This window comes from Camelus ferus, chromosome 27 (assembly GCF_009834535.1).
Source record: "Camelus ferus isolate YT-003-E chromosome 27, BCGSAC_Cfer_1.0, whole genome shotgun sequence".
In the NCBI taxonomy this organism is placed as follows: Eukaryota; Metazoa; Chordata; class Mammalia; order Artiodactyla; family Camelidae; genus Camelus; species Camelus ferus.
The window spans coordinates 23,069,653-23,086,900 of NC_045722.1; the positions used below are offsets into that span (position 1 = coordinate 23,069,653).

General features: G+C 60.8%; 2 protein-coding genes across 14 annotated transcripts in view; one reads left to right on the forward strand and one right to left on the reverse strand.

The window, feature by feature from the left end:
- The window catches only part of FAM189A1 (family with sequence similarity 189 member A1), a 274,527-nt gene extending 266,502 nt beyond the window's left edge, over nucleotides 1-8,025 (forward strand). For 4 of the 10 annotated variants that reach the window (XR_004315687.1, XR_004315693.1, XR_004315692.1 and 1 more), the window contains 5 exons: nucleotides 1,075-1,293; nucleotides 2,754-2,828; nucleotides 3,703-6,958; nucleotides 7,361-7,460; nucleotides 7,889-8,025. Coding sequence is in view for 1 of the 10 variants with exons in the window: in XM_032469210.1 (XP_032325101.1) it covers nucleotides 1,075-1,293; nucleotides 2,754-2,828; nucleotides 3,703-4,025 (617 nt within the window). In the remaining 9 variants the exon portion in view is untranslated. The other 6 variants (XR_004315691.1, XR_004315690.1, XR_004315689.1 and 3 more) reach the window with 6 other exon arrangements.
- Nucleotides 7,738-17,248, reverse strand: part of APBA2 (amyloid beta precursor protein binding family A member 2) — a 176,519-nt gene continuing 167,008 nt past the window's right edge. For all 4 annotated transcript variants that reach the window (XM_032469206.1, XM_032469207.1, XM_032469205.1 and 1 more), the window contains 4 exons: nucleotides 16,196-16,408; nucleotides 14,592-14,711; nucleotides 11,700-11,840; nucleotides 7,738-8,901 (listed from right to left, as the gene is read on the reverse strand). In XM_032469206.1, the coding sequence (XP_032325097.1) occupies nucleotides 8,830-8,901; nucleotides 11,700-11,840; nucleotides 14,592-14,711; nucleotides 16,196-16,408 (546 nt within the window). In that variant the 3' untranslated portion in view covers nucleotides 7,738-8,829. The remainder of the gene's footprint in view (nucleotides 8,902-11,699; nucleotides 11,841-14,591; nucleotides 14,712-16,195; nucleotides 16,409-17,248) is intronic.

Here is a 17,248-nt window from a genome sequence, read left to right on the forward strand (position 1 = left end):
GGTCAGCTGTAAAGCCCTGGGCACAGGACGTGTGACCAGATGAGAGGCCTCTCACAGGACCCACAGGAAGGGATGGGAGGAACAGACTCCAGAGCCCCTGGCCCTGCAGGAGTCGAGGCTGCCGTGGTTCTTACCAGGTGTCCCTCAGGCGGGCCACTTCGAGGATCTACTTCAGCGGGGGTGGGGGTTGTGAGGGGCCTCGGGGAGGGGAGCCTGGAGCCAGTCTGGTGATGGGAGCAGCGCGTCTCAAGTCCGTTGTGCAGGCAGGTCACTAGGGACCTTGTTTAGAGAAATTCTCGTCCAGCCACATCCCACGTGCCGCCCGTGGAGAAGTCAGGGGTAGAGCTGGGCCTGACCAGCATCCCGGGTCCAGAGCAGCGGTTCTCACACCCAGGGCATCAAAATCCCCTGGGGTGCTTGTTCAGACCCTGATGGCCGGGCCCACCCCTGGAGTGTAATAGGGGTGGGGCTGAGGACGTGCAGCTCCGCACACTCCCAGGTGATGCAGGTGCTCTGAAGACCAGGCTGGCATCTCCGGGGCTGGGCTACACCCCACTGCCTGACCCAGGGAGAGGCTGCACTCTGGGTCCTGACTGCACCCCCTGCGTGGGGTGGGCAAGGTCTTGGGTTGCTGGGGTGCCCTGGAGCCCCTCGGAGCCCCCACCTCTCTCCGCCTGGGCCGGCTTATCAGGCATCCTGTGACCCCCACCTTCCTGTGCATCACCCCACCGGGGATGCCCTGGATGGGAGATGCAGCTGGTTTCTCAAAGATGCGACTTTGACTCTCTTGTGGAGACCTGTACCCAACCTGAAATGATTCTTGGGGGCTCATCTGGTCCCTCCATCCTTTCTGCACACCATGCTGTCAGTCTGTTCAGGGTTCTCACACCTTCAAGATTACAGGGTTTGTCTATGTCTAGCTTTGGATTTTCGAGGGTGGGCTGCTCATGCCCCTCAGGAGGACTCAGGTGGCCTCCACTCCAATGGGCACACGGGCGGGTGCTGTCCTTTGTGGGGGTGGTGACCGAATGGTCGCCCAGCACCAGCGCTAACACTGTGTCCCTTGCCTTGCAGCGCCGGCCGACAGCACGAGCCTCCTGGCCTCCGAGGGTGCTGCTGCCCCAGGCCTCAGCTGCCCATCTCCTGATGGCCCCCCTGGCAGCCCACTGCCTGCCCCGCGCCCTGACCACACATCCCCTGAGGGACCCACTCAGGGCATGCGGGCGCAGCTGGGTCCCAGGCGTGTGGCCCGCTCCGTCAGTGACCCCACCTCATGCATGTCCAGGACAGCAGGTACAGCGGGCCCCACCCACTGTGTCCCCCGAGCGCCCGGTCCTGCCCTGGACACTGAAGGCCTCAGTGTCCCCTCGACAGTGGAGTCCAGGCCCTGGGGCCCCACGGGGAATATGATCTTAATGTCCAAAGCCCTTCAGGGGTGGGCTTGGGTGGGGGCTGTGAAAGGTTTGGGGTGATGAGAGCTATGGGGTCAGCCAGCCCTGATGCTGGCCCTAGGGCAGGTCTGGGGACCACAGTCTGCATCTGTCAGTCAGCTTTAGTGGCTCCCCCTGCAGGACTAGCCTGGGTACAGATGTGTGGGAGGTGCCTGTGTCTGCTTAGTGTTCTGCTGGGACCCAGGGCCACGTAAGGCGTGGCTGCATCGCAGTGACAGTGGTGGGTAGGTGTTCTCTGGCCAATACTGCCCCAGGCAGACACGGGTGTGTCCAACAGCACTACGGGGGCAGCCTTGGCTGCACTCTGGGTGTGGCCTGGAGCTGCCTCAGAATTGCCCCACGTAACTGTTAGAGTGGGCAATGTCCTCCCTGGGTGGGGACACTCGGCCCCAGAGTCCTGTGTCCAGGAATTTGCACCTCATACCATCCCCCCAAAGGGTCTTGTGCATCTTGGAATTGGAGGCCCCACCTCCTCCTGGTTGCTGTTTTTTTGAGGGAGAGGATGGGTTGGTTTGTGCTGGTAAAGGTCGGTGGGCCTTTGACAGTGGTGCCACTGCCGTGGGGACTTCTTCATAAAGCGGGAGTGAAAGAGCCCTGAAGCAGCCCCGCGGCGCCTGGACAGGTCCGCAGTCTTGTCCAGTTGGAGCCCAAACAGACTAGACCCTGTCTGTGCCCTGGGAGAATTGTATCCCTGCAGGGAGCCAGGAACCTGCCGAGGCAGCTGGTGGAGATGCCGGGCTCTGCATCTGTGGCTCCTTGGCCGGTGTCCCTCTGTCCCTTGTCCCGCACCCACCTGCCAGCTTACCCAGACATGCCTCACCAGCATCTTCTCCTGAAGATGCCGCTGCCGGGGTACCACAGGTCAGCCCTGGCAGGGCTGACGCTCTGCCAGTGGGCCCCGGTGACTTTCTCTGGCCTGTCCCCCTCAGTGAGATTCATGCGCTGCAAGCCGTGAGCTTTTAGGGATGGATTTGAAGAGAATTGCGAGAGACAGTTTCTGTTTCACATGTCCGAAGCACGTGCCTCCTGGGGTCCCGGACCCCCGGATGCATGTTCATTCCCCGGATGCAGATGGGGATTCGGATGCGGGGCCCGAGGTTTGTCGGTGGTGCCGCCCTGTGCCGGGGCAGCGCTGAGGCCCCTGCTGGGTGCCAGCTGGGCTCGGGCTTGCTCACGTTCAGGAGTTTTCCACTTGCTGGTCTCGCATCTCCATCTACTTCTGAGCTGCAGGAGGGTTACTCCGGGGCTATCAGGGGTTCCTCCTCCCGTCCCTGTGTTAACTGATTTCTCTTTCTGCTCAAGGCGATGCCTCGGCGCACACCCCCTCCCACTGCCAGGACCTGGAGGCGGGCCTGTCCCGGGCTGCCCTGGGGACTGGTGAGATGCTCCTTTTCTGAAACCCTTTGATAACCACGGTGCAAGGGTAGAGGGGGTGACTACTGGTTCTCAGCTGCCTGGGTCTCCATCCGCCCCGGGCACGTGGACACTCTGGCCTGCCTGCCTTCTCTGCGGGATGTGTTCATGGTACAAGTCATTTAGCGCCCATGTGGCTGCTTGTTTCACTGTATTTCTGAGATTCTATGTTCAGGGGAGGGGGCTCCCCTGTTGAGTTTGCAGTTTCTCATGCTTAATGGCCAATCTTGCTCGCTGCCACCCTAAACCCCCAGACTACCCAGACGGAATGTGTTTCCTCGGTGTGACTTGAAATGCGGCTCATACAAGCTGGGTCATATCTGGACCTGGGCGGGTCGGGCCCAGCGGACTGCCCGGAGTCAGCTTTCCTGGAGGGTTCATTCTGGGGCACAGGCCCTGGACCTCGGAGCTCTGCTGCCTCGTGAGAGGTGGCTGCTGTCCGCCCTCAATGGGGGGGAGCAGCTCTCGTCCCTTTGCCACCCCTGGCTCTGGTCTAAAGGCAGACGCATCTCTAGATGCCACCAGGCCCATAAGGGTGAAATGCATTGATCTGGGGAAGGCTAGGAAGGGGCACCCCCCTGCGAGCTTGGGGTTTCAACAGAGAGGCGAACGGATGGAGACCCCCGCCCTGTCCCCGCCCTGCCCTCACCAGCCTGCTTCCAATCTCACCTTCCAGCCCTGCGGCCCCGGGAGGCTGCAGCCCCTCTGGGGACACAGAGACCCCGGCTGAGGGCTACTCCCAGCATCCTTGTGTTTGCCCGTCAGAGAAAGTGCTGGATGGCTGCCCTCTGCTTTGTCTCGGTTGTCTTCAGACCATGTCTTCTCCCTTGGTTTATAGCTTCCCTGTCTCATTCTTTCACGGCTGCCTGTGTCAGTGGGCACCAGCTCTCACCCCCCGGGGAGCCAGATGCCTGGAAAGCGGGCCAGCGGTTAAAGCCAGAGGCCTTACAGACGGTCTCCAAAGAGCGGCCGCACCCTTTAGTGGACAGCAAGGCCTACGCGGACACTAGGGTTTTGGTGGCTAAGTTCTTGGAACATGCCAGCTGTGCCCTGCCCAGTGAGGTGCGGCACGTGGTGGGCTCCACCCGATCGGCCATCCCCCGTGAGGAGCGCCACGTGGAGGAGGCTGTCCTCAGCGCCCGCGTCCTGGAACAGCTGTGAGGGCACTGCAGGTCTGAACGTGGAGAGGACAGGCCTGGTGTTGGGGTCCCTGCCAGGGCACGGGCCTGTGGGGAGGAGCTGCTGTCTGGGAGTATCTGGGGTGGTTCGGGTGGGAGGGACAGCTGTTCCCTCCGTGGCAGGATCCCATCAGTGGTGTCCTGGAGGTGATTCTTCCTGCCTGTCCCAGGGACACAGCAAATGACTTTCTCGAGCCCCTTGTAACTTCTTTGGTTTTGTTGGCACATGGCACCTCAAACTCCCAGTGACAGGTGACACTCAAGTAATTAAGGAAACTGAAGCATCTTCTACACCGTGGCCGTCAAAGAGCAGGACCCCCCACCCCGAGGTAGTTGAGTGTTTAAGTGACTCAAGGACATCAAGGAATGAGACTCGGTTGCTTCCTGTTGCTCCAAGGTCACCCCTTTCTCAGAGGCTGACTTTATAAAGAAATTCTAGCACAGATGACAGCCTGGGCCCAGCCTTCTGCCCGCAGGGCGACAGGGCCCCATGTGAACAGAAGGACAGTGGGGGACTCCGTCCGGCCCCGCCACCGTGGGAGGCGGACAGGGGTGGCTGGGGGCTCTGAGGGACCCCTGTCACCTTGTCTTCTGCTCCTTGCCTCCCCCGAGGGCACCGTCCCTGCTTCCTCCCCGTCTCTCTGTTGTCTGTCTCTTGACCTGGTCAGCACAGAGCCCTGTCAGGGGTGGTTTGCCCCTGACGTCAGCCATCGTGCGAGCCCGGGGCCCTCCCCCCATCCGCCCTCCCAGCTCAGCCTTGCTGGGTGGTGGTCTGGACGCCTCCCAAGAGAGCAGGTCTCTGACGACCTGGAGCGTCCCTTCCCCAGCTGGGGGCCGCGGGCACACGTGCCGGGGAGGATGCCAGTCGTAAAGCACTTCCCTCCATGAAGCCCACCAAGCCGGGGTTGCAGGAGGCCCCTCGGCCAGCCTGGCCTCTCCAGCAGCGGCAGCTTGGGCGCTTTGACCTTCCCGGTCACCAGCCCCCTGTTCTGGCCACCTCGGCAGCAGCTGCTTCCTCACGATGGCCCTGGAGCAGTGCTGTCCTGGAGAACTTTCTGCAACTGTAAGGATACCTGAGCTGCGACCCTGAGCTGTGGCCTGTGGCTCCTGCATTGGGCCCGGCAGCCCAGAGCCCACGGTTCTCAACTGAAAACCCATCAGCCCGACTCGGGGGGGTGCGGGGGGGGGGGCGCCGGGCGGGTGACCCCCACTGCTGGGCATCCAGCAGTCCAGGGGCTACACCACACTATAGCCAGTGTGCCGGGGGTGTGTCTGTGTGACCCTGGAGCAGAAAAGGGGTGGTAGGGGTGTTTCCAGCCCAGATGCCAGGGGAGCCCCTGGGAGCTGGGGTAGGAAGCCTGCGGGGACCGTCAGCTGCCAGCGCTTCGCTGCACTGATGCCATCAGTGGTCATTGCCTCCCAGAGGTGAGAGAGCGGGACAGACACAAACCAGCCTTGTGATGACAGCCAGAACGCGTCCACTAGAGATGTCCCAGAGATGAATCTATGAGCACTTTATCCAGACTATAAGACAGAAACTGTTCTCTAATTTTTCTCAGCTGAGGGCTTCTGAGCGCCCTCTCTCTGCAGAGCGACTCTCTTTGCAGGTAAAGTGAATTGATGGTTTTTCAGGTGGCCTCCTGAGCCTCCCGGCAAGGCATTAATGGCCCGGCACCCTGGTCGCTGCATCAGGTGTCTCTGGGGAGGAAGCCAGAGCTCAGCAGGCCGCAGGGGGCTCACCTGTGTGTTGGCCTCACCCAGCGGGGCCCCTGGGCCGAGCCTGCAGGTCTCAAGACGTGAATGCGGCACAAGTGAGGCCCATGCTACGTCCCCCACCTCCTGAGCATCAGAGCTGTCACTGCAGCGGGGCGAGTGACCTCCAGGAGCCCGGCCTGGTGCTCTGTGTCCTGTGCTTCCCTTCCTGCAGGAGGACAGTGTCCTCTGTCTCCGGGGACCCGCCCGGGCCCACGCGTCCACTCGGTGCAGGTGCTGCTCTGGCCCGAAGCCCTCATCCCAGACACGTGTGGGCGCTGGCCCCACATACAGCCTCCCACTCAGTTTTGTGTTTGCTCTCCTAGAAACTGCTGGCGGTGAGGGAGCTGTATCCAATTCTCTGCCACTGGGCTAGAACCTTCTGCCCACCCTCTCAGGGCCCCTGTGGCCCACGTCGGCTCCAGCAGGGCTCAGGCTCCCAGCTTCCAGGAAAGGTGCCAGTTGGCGGCCCTGGGAAGGGGCCGGTACCTCCATCCCTGCTCTGCCAAGTGGTAGCTGGGGACTAGGAGCCCCAGACGGTGTGCTTTCCCTGACGCCTCCCAGGACACGAAGAGGGCCAGCTCAGCCTGGGGCCAGAGCTCTCCAGACAGGACACTGCCATTTGACCCCTGCCTGGGGGCACCAGGATGCTAAGGTGCAGGCGCTCTGGACCCCAACTCTGGGGCAAATGTGGGGAGCTTATCCTGCACAAGGACTTCAAGTCTCCTGCAGCTGGCCACAAGGGTACCAGTTCTACGCCTGTAACAAACCACACGAAAGGAAGCTTACTTCAAATGAATGTTTTTTCCCCTCAGCTGTTATTGATTCACAGATGCTGCCCTGAGGCAGAATTTATAGGAAATTGTTTTCAAGCCTGTTTGTACAACTGGAAGGTCGTATTTATTTAATGTACCTCAAGGTGTTTTCATAATGATCAGTGTTTTAATAAAAACTATTTCTGGCCCCTGTGTCTCCGAGGTTTCATTGGAACCAACGGAAGCTGAGAGCTGTGTGCACCGCTGGTGGCCGGGTCCCAAGGGTGGGCTCAGGCTGGGCGGCCAGCGAGCCTGGGCCCCCCGTGGACCCAATGTTCTTCCTGATGTCCTTCTGGAGACGGTCAGGCCCTGGGGGCGTGAGGGAGAGCAGGCAGGCGCCCAGACGCAGGTAGGTCCCACTGACCCTGGTCCCAGCCGTCCCTCCATGTGACACGTCCCAGCCTTCTGGGAGGAAATCCGGCTTTACTGTTGATGATTTTTAGTGTGTCTCATTTGACTGACAGCTGCCCCCATGTCACTTGCTGGCCGTGGATGCCCCTCCAGAGCCCATTCCCCTGATCGTTCCGGGCGCTGCAGGGCTGTCCCCTGGGCGCCCCTGACCCGAGGCCCTTCCCCCAGCTCTTACTCCTGGGACGTTCCTTCTCATTACCCCGGGCTGTGAGCCACCCTGCTAGTAGCTCCCAGCGTGGGGCCTGTGGGTTGGCCAGAGAAGGGACCCCAGCTAACACGCTGGCAAGCCCCCACCCTGAGGGCTTCCGACCAAAGCCCACTTTCACCCCATCTCCCACAGCAGGGGACGCCGGGACCAAGACAGTGGCCAGAGTCAAATCAGTGATGGCAACGCTGCCGAGTCCTGTTACTTTGCGAGACAGACTATTCAGTACCCACAGGTAAGGAGCGGTGCTGGAACACAGAGCCAGCGTCCGGACTCACACACGCACACCGTCTCCCAGAGGTGATTCACATTTAAACCAGGAGACTCCCTTATTCAAGTGGTTGGAAGCCTGTCCCCTCCGGGGATGGGGTGGGTAGGGCGGGCCAGGGGCGGGAGCCCACAGACCTGGGAGGGGGGCGTCAGGCCCCCTCCCAGAGCCAGGCTGTGAAGTGGGGCGTTCGAGGAAGGCTGGGCGTCCGCCTCTCCGTTAACAAACCAGCCACACGAGCAGCTTTTCATCATGACTCCAGGTTTATTAGTGAGATCAGCGAGTCTTCCTAAGGTCAGCTGCATGCAACACACAGGTCACTCCTCGAATACAGTAATCCTAAAGCTTGAGTTACTGCAAAGTAAGGCTTCTTAAGTCACAGTGTATTCTTCAAGGCCTGGGCCAAAAAAAGAGACTTCCGGACAGAGTGACATCGGTTCACACTGAGCTCCTCCGGTGGGCGGAACCAGACTACGGCACGCTGGGTCTACAAGTGCCAGTGCTGCCCGCGGGGGCGCCCAGCACAGCAGGCACCGACCTTCCTGGTGTGGGTCTTGCTTCCGAGCGGGGAGCACACATGTGGCTGCGTGTCTGTAGATGGGGACTGTGACTGGAGGGCCGGCGCCAGGCTGCTCTCCTCATCCCCGGAGGAGGCTGCCGCCCAGGGACGTCCCCAGCAATCAAGGGACAGGCGAGCACAGGAGAGCAGGTGGTCACAGGCATCCAAGAGCCCTCACGTCTGAAGAACGGACTGTCATCAGTAAAAATCAAACGAGTGATGTTGTCTAAATAAAAGTGGAGGTTTGAGGGTGTGGCCATCACCCTTTATTTCACTCAGGAACGGCTCTTTGCTCGTGACATCCAGTCACACGTTCCTCACTGTCATTATATCCTGAGAGCTGACTGCCCACGCTTGCACCAAAGCAGCCCGTCTGGGCCACTGTCCCTGCGGGACCTCAGAGCCCCAGCGAGGGCATCGCCACTGCCCCCCAGAGCTCGCTGCCTTCGAGCGGCTCCCTTCACGTTTGTGGCCACATCCAGAAGCAGCCACGTTCACCCTCCACGGCTCCAGGAAGGGAAGACTCCATAGCACGCAGAGGTACAGTTAAACCCTGCCCGCCACAACGAGAAAATTCAGGACGTGCCAAAATACTCGACTGTTCCACGAAGATGGGCTCCTGTGACCCTCCTTGGGTAAAGACGTACCCCTCTGGGTCCGAAAAAAAAAGTGGGTGGTGAGGACATGGCCTTCTGGGGAGCCCGGGTCCTTGGGGGCTCTGGGGTCTGGGTCAGGTCCTGGGGCCGGCTCCCGCTCCTCGGAGCGCAGGCGGTCAGCCTAGATGTACAGCGGGGTCTCCTGGCCTGTGAGAAGCCTGAACATGGCGGCTGGCATGGTCTTCATGTGGATCTGTCAACGAGAGAGAGGGGCTGGCCCAGCTTCCCGCCTCCGCCTCTCCCCCCTCCCTCCCCTCGACGTGGCTGGATGCAAACCCTCCGAGCATTTCCCGTGTGAAGGCCCTGCGCTCAGAGCGAAGGCAGCGTGACCTGCCTGACCTGGGGACTCACCTGGGCGCCCCACCAGGTCTGCAGGGGGTTTTACACACAGTCCAGTGCTGGTTTCCCTTCAGCTGGAGCTGACACCAGGGGTGTGAAAAACTAGACTTTTCACTGTGATGACAGTTTGCCCACTGAGCTGGGGACAGGCAGGGGTGCCCTGGCCTCCTTAGAAACCACACTGGGAATCAGAGGCTCACACACAAAGTAGGTGTGCTGGGGTATGGGGACTCGAGGCCCCCCCCCCCCCCCACTTTGGGTCTGGCCTCACTCCCTGGTGCCAGAAGGCAGGCACACAAGCAAAGCACCAAAACCACTCCCCAGGGAGGCCGACCGTGTGGGGCACACACCCCAAATCCCAAGGAGGTGGCCCGGCAGACCTCCAGTGCCCAGGGGGAGACTGCTGGGGGCACGGCCATCCCCCAGGCCAGCCGTTCCTCAGGCAAGCAGGTCTCCAGCCTCGTCTGACCACACAGACTCCCTACCTGCGCTCAACACCAGGATTGGTTTGATCAATTTAGATTTCAGCTCCTCCATCAGCCTGGGATGGCTTCATCCATCAGAAAATTCATTCTTTAATTCCTCAGTCTGAACCCCCCCCCCCAAGGCTCGTCAAAACATGAGGTCTTGTTGATCAGTGGCTCATGTTTCAAATGTGCTCAGGGATGCTTGATGGAAAGTGCAGACATTCTCCCCCCGAGGACTAGCTGGTCAAGTGTAAGGTTCAGCTGTTAGAGCAGGCAGACGGCTAGATGCAAGTAGAGAAAGGAGGACACAGGCCAAATGGCAGGAAACCCTACATCACATAAACATGGGTCCCTTGGCAGACAGAGAAAAGTAGGAACCTTGGGACTGATAAGAGAACACACAACTTGGGGTGACAAGAGTCCTGGAGGTCGACAAAGAAAGGTGGGGAAAGGCAGGAATCTCCAGTCTCCAAATGGAACCTTTTGCTCATTATACCCTCATTACAATAAAATTAGCCTTGCAGATTAGAAGTACCCAGCATGCACTGATGCTGTGACACTTCTGACCCAGACTAAATAAGGACAAAAATCCCTCTTCCCCTCCAGAAGGTGGGGCTAGGACGAAAATCAGGGAATATGACCCCAAACTCTTCCCTCCCCAATGAATATCCTGCCCATTCATTTTTACACCCTATAAAACCAGCTTGTCAAAGAAACTCAGGGCAGCCGCTCACCTGAGCCTGCCCGCTCTCCCCTTGAGAGCATCCTATCCCTTAATAAATCCTCACTTCACTGTCTTAACCTCTGTGTCTCCTCTCTGAATTCTTTCTGCAACCAGACGAGAACCTAATCGCCAGCAGCACAGCCAGGCTGAAGGGATGTTCACACCCTCAGCCCACATTCGAGCCTCTCTGAATAGTGATTCCTCTCAGGTCTGAAGAGTCGGAAAATTTCCCCCGCTCCCGGCCCGGCTCCCCCACCTGAGTGATTCCTTGGTAGGTGTGAGACTGTTGGCTCCAGCAGGTCAACCATTTCGAAGCTTCTACTTAGGAAACTGGATTTCCCTTTCTTTGAAGCCATTTGTAGAAGGAAGTCAATGGTGTCTACCTGGCCCCTCTCCCTCTAGAGTCACCTGCTCCCACCCATGTAGGGAAACAGGCCTCCGCCCCCAGATCTGGGAGTTTCACAGACACCGAGTAGGGCAACGTGGTCCCAGGAGAGGGGATCTGACCAGACATGATCTGAAGGCCCTCAGAAGACAGCACCCCATCCACCCACCTGGGTCAGGCCAGAGCCCACCCCACCCCCATAGCCTCTCCTCACCTTGCCCCAGAGCCCAAGCCACAGCCACCCAGGGCTCCCCCCACCCTCAGAGTCAAACCTAAACTTCTGGGCCAGCACCTGCCTTCACAGCTGCTCCCTGTGCTGCCCACCCCTTCAGCTCTGTCTCCATCTGCCCCTTCTGGGCTGCTGTCACCCATGCTTCTCCCAGGAGAGCCTGCCCATTCACTCTGCCTGCTCACCTCATGGGCCCTGCACACCCATCCCCCCGCCCCCGCGGAGGCCTCCTTCACAGCACCGTGCTGTCACCAACCCCCCAGCATCTTAATCCTCCTCCCGAGGTACCCAGCTTGCTCCTGAGCTCCCACCCCCGGCCCTATCCAGCCTCATGCCAGCATTGCCCTGGTGGCAGAAAAAAACAGGAGGAAGGGCAAAGCCAGTGAGGGGATAAGGGCAGAGCAGCAGGGCCAGCCTGCTTCATGGGTAGGGATGGCAGGTGGGGGTGTCCCCACTGGGCAGGGCAGGGCCCCAGACTGAGCATGTGCAGTCCATCTCCAGAAGCAGAGTCAGAGGAGATGTGTCTGCCACCTTTGCCCTCCCATCGGTGGCGGCACAGTAACCAGAGCGAGGACAGGGATCCCACCTGCCACCCAGCTCCCTGGTGGGAGACACACCCCTGCTCAGCTGATGCGCACCAGGAGGTCCAGGAGGGAGCACACCCGCCAGCAAGCCATGCGGGGGCCCTGCTGGGACAGGCTCTCCTGGGAAGGGGGTTTGCTCTGGGGGGACCCATGGCTTTCCCCCAGCACCTCCACCCTCCCTCAGGGGCTAGATATCATCATGAAAACATATGGGCCCAGAGGCCCCAAGAGCCTGGTCTGGCTTCAGGAAAGGGACCGCTCACCTCTCCGACCGAGTTGGACAGCGCCTGAACAATCTTCTCGTGCGCCGTGGCCACCACGCTCTGCCCGTTGATCTCGATGATGCGGTGGCCCACACGGACGCCACCCCGCTCTGCGATGCCCCCTCGCATGAGGCTGCAGATCTAGGGGACACGGGTGCCAGGTCAGCTCAGAGCTCCCGCCACCATGCCAGAACTCCTCCTGCCCCCAGAGACCAAAAGGAGAGTGAACCAGTGGGGGGAGAAGCCCCACAGGACGAGCACGGCTACCTGCCGTCCGCTGATTCGGCAATGGGGAGGTTTATGATTTGGAAAATGTTTGAAAATGCTGGGGGAGACCCGTCTGGGCCCTCAGATCCCCACGCCGCTGGCCAGGAATCTGGCCCCAGCCATCCCGGGGCCTCTGTTCCTGGGTAGGGCAGTGTGGAGCGCTGGGGGTATACACAGGTCAGGCCCATTCTGGAAGGTTCTCCACCAGCCACACTCTGCTTCTCTCAGGTGACAGTCACTATTCCCTCCACATGGGGAGGGGTGATTTCATGAGCTGATGAATGGAAAGAGTTTGGGGAGACAATGGTGCAGCCCCTAAGCATGTGAGATCCCCCGCTGGTGAATTCACTAAAGATCAGGTATCGGGAAGGGGCAGTCTGTGCAAAGATCAGGGAGGGAAGAGCAGCCTGGGGTCCGCAGAGCGGGAGGGCCCTCTGCACCTAGGAGCCACAGGAGGTGTGGGAGTGAGGGCACTGCAGTAGGAGGAGCACTGACATCCCGGAGGCAGGGTGGCAGGAGGGCGCAGGAAGGGCTGGGTTTACTAATCCCCCTGTCGCCTCCCCAGCACAAGGGCAGAGGCAGGCCCAGGTCAAACAGCCGTGTCCCTGGGGCTGTGCCTTCCTGAGAACAACCTCGAAGCCACTGGTGGCTTCCCATGCACCCCAGCCTTGGCACTCATCCCTGGGCACCTGGACCCGTGTCCCTGAGCCCCCTGGAGCCCCTGACGTCCCAGCCACCTGCCCTAAGGCTGCACTGCACCAGCTGTGTCTGAGGATGAGGGAGGCCAAGCCCGAGGTCGAGCAGGAGGAGAAGCCCAGGCTGGGGGACCCTGTACCCTGAGTGCCCAGACCATCCCCGCAACGTCATCCGGCAGCCTCGAACCTGTAAGGCCTTGGTCCTCACGGTTTCCTCCATCTGAAAAATGCTACCGGTACAACTCTCACCTTGTGAGATTTTTAGGACTTTTTAGGGGTCCTCATATAACTCTGAGCAGAATCCTACAAAATCAGGGGTCAGCCTGCCCGCAGGAGGCGTAGCTGCAGGCAGGACACCAGCCCTTCCCGACTCACCGTTCCTTTTTCCTTCCATCCTGCCCGAGGACTCTCCTCTGCACCCTGTGCTGAACGCACCTGCCCTCACCTGGGGCTCCCACCTGTGTCACCGCCAGCTCCCATCCAACCCCCGGGCAAGGCCGCCTCTCCCACCCAGAGATGGACGGCTCCACCCTGCCCCCTGCTCTCTCACTGCACTGGCCTGGTATCCTTTTCAGGCTGAGGCAAGCCGAAAGGCTACTGACCGCAGGCCGGCCCTGCACCACCACAGGACTCCCATGGGTCCTTTGGTTTGTGAATTTGGCCTCGTCACAGACGCTATGCTGCAGGTCTTTCCAGACCTACTTTGTGAGTGTGTGAAAGTCTCGGTGCGGGCCCGAAGTCCTCGGGGTCCCCCCAGCCCTCGGGTCTCCCTCTGTCTGGAAGGAGATAAGGAGCAGACTGACGTCACAGCCCAAGGCCACTGCTGCCCAGCCACCTGGACTCCTGCACAGAGTGGGTCACAGTTCTGGATCTCAGGCTCTCGGGCCAGACAGGACACAGCCAGTGTGGCTGAGAAAGAGAAGCGGGCTGCCTGTGGCACCCACTGTCCAGAAAGGGGGCATCCGTTCTGTCTGGTGAAGGCTCTGCTCACCTGATGCCCAGACACCCCACCCAGCGCTAAGGAGGAACTTCTACTCTCCCTGTATGGCCCCCAGGGGACTGATTTAAGGGCACCTTGTGCCCAGTATACCTGGCTCTTTGAGGATCCTAAAGATGGTGCTTCAGGGTGACCTGGCCCACTTCCTGGCCAGGCCCAGTGTCAGGCAGGGCCCCCTTGCTCCCGACAGAAGCTGGGACACGGAGCAGGTGTGTCTCCGGTAAATCCCTAGGGGCACTTTCCTCCCTCATGGTGGGAGTTCCAGGGGAGAAGGGAAAGCGGGAACAGAGGCAGGGAGGGAGAAAGTGGGGGCTGCCGAGGATGGACCCAGGGGCCTGGCAGGGGACCTGGGCTGGAATATAGGGGGCAGGCTGGCAGAGGGGATAGACGGGGAGTAGGAGGGGCTGGGAGAGGGCCGCATGCACACGCACACAGACACACAAACACGGATGGCAGGCCTTCCTCAACGAGGCGTGCCCACAGAACTCGGGGCCACAGGCCCCACTTCTAGGAGGGAGGCTGGGGTCTCCCAGCAGTGGACTTCGTGACTCCCTGAATGATGCCATGGGAGGGACAGGGGGACTTGTTTAGAAGGGAGCGTTAAGTGGGCCATCCTGGGCCTATCTGCAAACTAACGCATTGTGCTTTGGGTGTAATGACACTGAAAACAGAAAAAATGCTCATGCAGGACTAACTCAGATGTTGGCAGACGTTTCCAGGGGCTCCGGGGTTACCCAGCTGCGGGGCCCATGCGGCCAGCCCTCCTGCCAACCCGCCTGCCTGCAGCCCAGGAAGTGGGGGACACTGGCCGGGACCTGCCCCATCCAACAGAGGTGGTTCCAGGGTGGCGGACAGACAGCTGCCATCCCTGTTCCCTGCACCAAGCCACATGCGAGCTCGGCAGAGGCTGCCCAGGGCCAAGCGCGGACTCACAATTCCGTTCTGCACGCTGAAGCCCAGCTGGTACTTGAGGTCCGGCCGCTTGATGAGGACGGTGGTGACGGGAGGACAGCTGACGATGTTGAGCTTCACCTGCGTCTGGTTCTTCAGTCCCTGCAGAGCACAGAACAGGAGTCACAGGTGGGTCTCAGAAGACCTTGCAGGCTCGGGTTGCAGGGGGACCGAACCCAGGCAGGCAGGCCCCTCTGTGCACGAGTACGTGCATCTCCCCGACCGGGTGCAGGGGTGCTGGGCATCCCAGGTGGCCGCAGCTCACCGCGCTCTGGTGCGCCCTTAGACCTGGGCAAAACCACGCTGCCCCGGGGGCTAGAAGCCAGGCCCCAAGCGCCACTGTGCACAACTGATGGGCCAGAACTCAGGGCCCTCGCCACGCTGCGTGCAAGAGGACTTCCTGTTTGGAAGGACTGTGGGGTCACTTTCCTCAAAACAAGCATCCTCCCGTGATGGTCTCGTGTGCTGCTGGCGGGGCGAGGACCGGGAGCCGCCGGCTCAGCGGAAGTCTGCCAACAGGGGCTCTGGTGTCTGCACCGAGACAGGCCACCTGGAGCCAAGGGCGACCCTGGACCCCAGAGGACAGCGGATGCTGCAGGCCACGGTTCTGGGGTCGGGTGGGACGAGAAGAGCGGCCTAAACCGAACGACGCTACGGCTGCCGCAAAGCTCCTCTGCTCAGGCGCGCGCGCAGATGCGCACGCGCACATACGTGCACGGCCACGCATGCGCGCACAGCCCATCAGAGCCCAGGTGAAGACTGAGAGCTGCCTCCCTCAGAGGGAGGGGCCTGGCCGGCTAAGCCTCTGGCACCTCTGATTGAGGCCTCTTTCATGTCTGTATGTCTGCTAAACGGTACCCCCTGGGTCACCAGGTCCAGGAGCCAGCTCTTGGGGCCTTCTGGCCTCAGGAGCGCCCTCCATCTGTCAGGTGACAGGGAGGAGGGGGGCGCATCCTCCTTCAGCAAGACCACTGCGGGGGCTGCGGGCGCGGACGAGCCGCGGGACAACTCCCCGCAGGCAGAGGTGTCTGCATACCCCGGAAAGAGCAAAGGCACTGCAGTGCTGAGGCCTCCGGTCACGGCTGCCTGATCCTTCCGCCCGGGACTCTCTCAGACCCGCAGTGGGCCCCGGTCCCACCAGTTTGTGTCCCCTCTGCGTGACCCTCTCTGGGGACAGGCCGCTCAGCACCTCCCAAAGCTGTACGCTCACGGGTAAGCAGGTCAGAGCAGCCGCCCAGCTCAGATCCGTGCAAGGTGACCCAAACCTCCACGTTTGCCTAGGAGGTGAGGCTGTCACCTGTGAAAGTTCCAGGTAAGGCAGGACAAGTTGGTCACCCGAGATCTATGGGTCCTCGGCGCTTGCCTGGGGTCCATGTGGCTCAGGACTGGGCTAAGTGAAAGCAAACATCCTACCCCCCCCCCGTCCCCCCACCAGGGGGCAGCCCAGGCCTGTCTCTGACATCAGTGATGCTGACAGTGTCTGGCTCAGAGTCACTGGGTGGGTCTCCCTGGACCGGGCTTCCTCCTGGGTCAGCCAGGATGACCACACAGCAGGGATAAAGCCAGGCAGGGCCCCGGGCACCCACCTTGATGATGCCCTGGCAGGTGGCAAGGGGCAGCCCCACCAGGCTGGTGCCATTGATGGACATGATCTGGTCCCCAATGCTCAGCTTCCCCGAGCGGGCAGCCGGGCCGCCGTTCATCATGTTGGCCAGGATCACGGTGGGCAGGATGGAGCCCCAGCCGGACTCCACCACCACCACGCCCAGGATCTCCCCCTTGTGCTTCTCCAGCTGCAGCTGCAAGGATATCAGGAAAGTAAGAGGTGCCCAAATGGGGGGCAGGGGCCAGGGCCTCAGTCAAGCACCCACAGAAGGACCAGCCTGACCCTGCCTTTGGAACTGAGGCTGCTCTTCCTCCTGGCCTCCCAAGCCTACCTGGGACCCGTCCATCATCCTGGGCACTGAGAGCACAGTCTCCCACCCCTCCCCATGTGGCATCGACTCCCCCAGCTCTAAGCTGGGCTCCAGTGTGCCTGTCTGCTCCCCTCACCCTCCCCAAACCCATGGAGGCCAGAGGAATGTTCTCTGAGTCCAGACTCCAACCCTGCTGGGCCTTCTGCTCTCATTTAGGAAAGTCCTTCACTTTATCTCTGTCTCCAGGGTCACTGTTTGGAAGCTGTCTGTCATTCATTCAGCAACAAGCCAACTCACTTACCCCTCAAGGACTCAGGGTGCAGGCCACCCCCAGGGATTGGCTCCTCTGTCTCAGGAGAACTTTCTAAAGACCCCTGAGCAGTCCCACTGGAACCGCAAAGGCCTCCAGTACTGGGGGCTTTGAAACTTCCCTGGGCAGACTGCCCAAGGTCCCCATTTCAAAGATGCTTTCCAGAAGCATTTCGGGGCCGGGGCGGGGAGGAGCATTGAACATCCGTCTAATAGCAGCATTAAGAGGCGCATTTTCAAGGTCATTAGGACTGAGTGTAATCAGCTTCTTTGTTACAAGGACACCTCATTTCACACAAACATGCTCCCTGCAAAGGCAGGAGTGGGATGGACCCAGGGCCACACTTCAGGCTGTGGGAAGGAAGGACTGCGCGTGGCTGTGGAGGCCCACCCACCTGTCCCCTCCCCACTCCC